Raw genomic sequence first — 5077 nt, forward strand, 5'->3', positions numbered from 1 at the left:
GGCAGTAAAAAACGAATAGCACCTTGCGAGGATTTGGATGTAGGCACACCCTTGGTGGAAAATCTAAGTGAGGTTGCTAAGTTGGCTGGCCACCCCTTGTTAGGTTGGAGATCTCTGTTCTGGCAGCATAGATGATAGGTCGGCACGGAGTGTTACATTCTTAGCCTCTTCTAGGGTGGTGATGGCTTGCTGAATATCTTCATGCATGTTTTAGTGTTTCCCTCATCAAGCCAGAGGCTTCTTGTTGGCCAGTTTGGTCTTTAGCTCATCGATACAAGCCTGCATGTCATCTCTATCCTGCAGGGCTTGTTTGTGTTTATCTTTGTATGCCAACTTCATGGTGGTCATTCGATCCTACAGCTCATCATAGTTCTTTTCAGAGCCGCTGCATGTTCTTTTAATAGCGCCATGGCCAGGTCGATTGTTGAGGACATTGCTCCGAACTTGGACACCATGGCAAGTTTGTTGTAGGTTTTTCATTTTGACCAGCACCTCTTGGACTTGGAGAGGCTTCTTCCCTAGGGCAATCAGCTTTGTGTTTTCCTTCTTATACCTACTAAGAGCTCTTGCTTGAGCTGCTCCATTTTCAGCACAAGAGATCGTCCTTTGGGGCTAAAGGAGCTGATCCCTTTTGAGGAGCAGGCTGGGTCGGAGTCATTTTTCTACCCGTTGTACAATGCATTATGTTCTAAGATTGGTGTTTTGCTCAGGGCTCCCGATTGTTGGGCATCCTCATCATCATCCAAATCGGTCTCGTCCCTTGAGAGGATGGCACAGGTGGTGGCTTGCATTGGCCTGTGAGGATGGGCCGGAGCTGGTCCATGAGGCTATCTCATTGAGTGGCCAGATCTTCTTAATGTGTATTGGATAGTTTGACCAATATCTCTGTATCTATTTGTATAGTGTTGGAGGAGGAGTCAGTGTGGGATTTGAATTGAGCATTGAGGAAGCTCATTTGAGCTTGATCTTTTAGTGCTTTGTCTTTGACGGAGTCCATGAAGTCCATAAAGATGGTGGCTATTTTTAACCCTTTCTCCTTTGTGTCTGCCACCTCCTTTTGGGAATCCACCTCCTATGTTGGAGGTTTGTGTTTTCCTGTTGGAGCCCCGTGATCTTTTCTTGTAGGCGGAGTGTATGGACTTCTGCTTGCCTTGTTCCGAACGGATCCTCACTCTCAATGAAGTGCACCAAGTACTCCACATAGCATTTAGTTGTTGGGAGGTTGATTTGTTGGGGTGGCTTGGCCTCAGCTTTATCTTACACGGGGTCTAAGGCATGGGATCAAGGGCGCCCACCAAAAGACAACCCCGTCGCTTGATTTCGTCCGTTGATCCTGGAAAAATTAATCTCGGGATAAAAATTAATCTCGGGATCCCGAGATTAATTTTTAAGTTTTGAATATCGGGTTGAAAAGGCGGCGAAAGGGTACACACAATCATTAAAGGCTGAGCATTCAGAAAAGATTTCATTCTCTTAAAGAATATTTGGTGGAATTTAATGCCAAGACCTATGGAGTAAATGCCACGAACTACCAAACTAATCTCGGGATCCCATAATCTCGGGATCCCGAGATTAATTTTTACAGGAAAAAGTTTCCTATTGCGCTTTTCTTTTTTTCTCCTTCATTCTTCTTCATGTTTGTTGTAGGGTTCTTACAAGAAGCTAAGAGGCCCATTATGGTGGTATATCTACATACTCATAAGGTACTTCACTAAATAGCATTCGTTGTTCTGTTTACATAAATGCAACAATGGATTATGTATTTGAAGAGGAGAGTAGTGATGACAACACTTCAAATGAATCTAGTGAGGATTTTAGTGATGAAGAGCTTGGGTTAAATGACACCCTAAACGAACATGAGAGTGTGTCAAATGATGAGGGTCCTCATAATGACACCCACCATGGGCATGACTCTTATCAAAAAAATTGGGTCGATCCACTTGCACATGTATCTCAAACTTATTTATATTTTAATAGAAGTACGTATGAATTAATGATAAGAGCATTACAGCATGATGTTTCCCTATCATTAGAAGATCTCAAGGTTTGTAGTCCATTGCTTGATTTGAAAAAGTGGCGAAGATTGAAAGATGCGTTGGTCCTTAGAACTAAGGAAGACAATAGTCATTGTCTTTGTCTAAAAGACACGCCTAATCTGAGGATCTCATGTATTGAGGATTGGGAGAGTATTGTTGTTGGAGCACATCAAAGTGAAAGTGATAGTGCTCACCGCAGTCTCAGTGATACAATAGACAAAATCAAGTCAACATGGTACATTGGTATTCAAAAGCATGGAATTCCCCAATCCTACATTAAAGAGTTTATCAATGCATGCGGATGTAAACGCCCTAAATGTAATACCGTTCCACAATCTCAGGATCTTTCAAAAGTAATAAGCACTACTAAATTTAAGGTACAGGAGCAGTTAAAGAGTATAATGATTGAGTACAATGCTAGATTAATAATGGTGAGATCAACAAAGACATATGGTTCTTCTAAGACCATGGTAGACTACATTTGTCATAGAGGAGGCAAGCCAAGAAGAAGTGGAAAGCAAAAGCGCCTGCGAACATCCAAGAAATGTGGTTGCACATTCAAAGTGCAAGTGGAGTATATAGAAGGGATGGAAGATGTTCATTTATTTGTATATCCATCACATAACGGTCACACACCGGGCACAAGAAGTGATTTATATCACCTTCCAGTTCATCCATCAGTGATTGAGTGCTGCATTCAAGATTTGTTTGATGTGGGAAGCTCTAGACATGTTTCTCAAATATCATTATCTAAACAGCGACTCCATATGGAAAAGGCTTCTCTTTTGGATTGCAAAATCTATAGGTTTTTCATGATTCCTCAAGAAATTGCCATGTTGTCATATCAAGTCCGTCACCAAGGTACTATCTTCTCCCTACAGTTTACAACCTTTGTCATAATGTTTTTGGATATTCTCTAAATTGAATACATTGCAGCTAATGTGTCAACTGATGATTGGACATCAATGTTCATGGAGGCTTTGGCTCTACAGCAACAAAATAAGGTACCACTAACTATTAAGACACAATTAATGTTGAGGCGTCTACAAATACAATGAATGTTTTTGCCTTGTGAGTATCTCTTACACAGACCTTATGATTTTTTCTAAATAATCATCAATTTTTGTGTATAATAGTGCATTGTATCTTATATAGATGGATGGAAAATACATTGTCGGTCAATGTGCTAGAGCAAACGTGGTTTGTGGATAGCCTATGGCGAGCGTTCCTTGGCCGAAAACAAAAAAACGAGAATACAATGGCTAATTTTTTGGGTACGCCCGATCTTGGGCGTAAAGTCTTCACATTCTTTCCTGTCATTGATAGGTAAAGTAATATATTTTGTGCTCAAAGTATATATCATTTAGGCACAAAGTATCTAGGTGGAAAGCTTTGTTTTTCTAACGCTATGAAAAATTTAGGGCACATTGGACTTTGCTTGTTCTCTACAATCCTCATTGTATGCGATTGCCTAGCCTACCAAGGAGGCGTTCTTGTATTTTAAGTTTTGACTCCCTTGGTATGCGCTCGTCACAAAAGTATCACGACCATCTATACAGGTATGTTATGATATTTCAAGCATTTATAAGTTGTACCTATTACACAGATCTCTAAAAAGTGGCATTTTTTTAGGACACTTGTCCATTTTGGTAGTTTCTGTAGTGATCCAATCGTTAAAATGGAGCTTTTGAATCCAACAGAAGAAATAGGATGCGAGTCTTATGAGGTAGATATCTCTTAGAAGCAATTATCTATAATAACTAGCAGTAATTAGGAACTCATATGGTTGTTTGGATGCAGATTCCACAACAGCCAAATGCGTATGACTGCGGATTTTATGTGATGGCAGTCATGTGGTTTCTAATCAAAGGAGGATTGGATGATTGTCGACCCAAAACTTGGGTGGGTTTAAATAATCATTTATATTATGAAGGGTGTTAGCTTGTGAGTAATTAAAGACTAACATTCTTTTTTTCAGCTTTCAAAAGGATGGTTTAAGCATGAAGATGTGGACAGACTAAAGAAGAACCTTTTTGAGTGGATCCAGAGTGCTGTAGAGAGAGTGCCGATGTCGAATTCTCCCTAAGGATGGACATATTTTACACTTTTATTACGGCTTTATAGTTTATGGTTATGGTCTTTTTAGTGGTTTTCCATGGTTTTGTTGGATTATTATCATAGTATTGTTATGTCAATGACGATTCGGGATACGGTTGATGGTCTCAAGTATGGTTATGGTTATGTGATCATATATGGTAATGGTTATGGTTAATGATCTCAAATATAGTTATGGTCTTGTTGGTTATGTTGTAAGTCTCAAATATGGTTATGTTCATGATCTCAAATATGGTTATGTTGTTGGTCTTAAGTATGGTTATGGTTATGTGATCAAATATGGTTATGGTTATGGTTAATGGTCTCAAATATGGCTATGGTTATGGTCTTGTTGGTTATGTTGTAAGTCTCAAATATGGTTATGGTCTTGTTGGTTATAGTTTTGGTCATGAGATCTTGTTGGTTATGGTCTCAAATATGGTTATGTTCATGATCTCAAATATGGTTATGTTGTTGGTCTTAAGTATGGTTATGGTTATGTGATCAAATATGGTTATGGTTATGGTTAATGGTCTCAAATATGGCTATGGTTATGGTCTTGTTGGTTATGTTGTAAGTCTCAAATATGGCTATGGTTATGGTCTTGTTGGTTATGTTGTAAGTCTCAAATATGGTTATGGTCTTGTTGGTTATAGTTTTGGTCATGAGATCTTGTTGGTTATGGTCTCAAATATGGTTATGTTGTTGGTCTCAAGTATGGTTATTGTTATGATCAAATATGGTTATGGTTATGGTTAATGGTCTCAAATATGGTTATGGTTATGGATACTTTGCTTGCATAGGTCTTGTTTAATTATGATTATGGGCTCTCTACAACTATGATTACGATCCCCCTATGACTATGGTTTTGTTTACTTATGATTATGGTCTCTTTAGGACTATGATTATGGTCTAGTGAGGATTATGGTCTTTCTGGTTAGGGTAAT

General features: G+C 39.0%; 1 protein-coding gene across 2 annotated transcripts; it reads left to right on the plus strand.

Moving 5' to 3' along the window:
• The first annotated feature begins 3063 nt into the window (after window positions 1-3063).
• LOC147634726 (ubiquitin-like-specific protease 1D) lies at window positions 3064-4341 on the plus strand. Of its 2 annotated transcripts, none has more exons than XM_086803886.1 (6): window positions 3064-3107; window positions 3192-3362; window positions 3458-3595; window positions 3669-3762; window positions 3837-3938; window positions 4015-4341. In XM_086803886.1, the coding sequence occupies exons 1-6, from the start codon at window positions 3091-3093 to the stop codon at window positions 4120-4122; spliced, it is 630 nt and encodes a 209-aa protein (XP_086660012.1). In that variant the 5' UTR covers window positions 3064-3090; the 3' UTR covers window positions 4123-4341. The 2 variants fall into 2 exon arrangements, with proteins under 2 accessions (XP_086660012.1, XP_086660013.1); XM_086803887.1 differs by having other exon boundaries at window positions 3690-3762.
• Window positions 4342-5077: the final 736 nt, after the last annotated feature.

This window comes from Cibotium barometz, chromosome 10, assembly GCF_041138505.1.
Source record: "Cibotium barometz isolate CiBa-2024 chromosome 10, ASM4113850v1, whole genome shotgun sequence".
NCBI lineage: Eukaryota > Viridiplantae > Streptophyta > Polypodiopsida > Cyatheales > Cibotiaceae > Cibotium > Cibotium barometz.

Bases quoted from the DNA above. Each gene is read 5' to 3' on its own strand.
- LOC147634726 (XM_086803886.1), top strand. The intron at 3,363-3,457 runs GTAAAGTAATAT...TGAAAAATTTAG, and splicing joins TTCTTTCCTGTCATTGATAG to GGCACATTGGACTTTGCTTG. The intron at 3,763-3,836 runs GTAGATATCTCT...GTTTGGATGCAG, and splicing joins TAGGATGCGAGTCTTATGAG to ATTCCACAACAGCCAAATGC.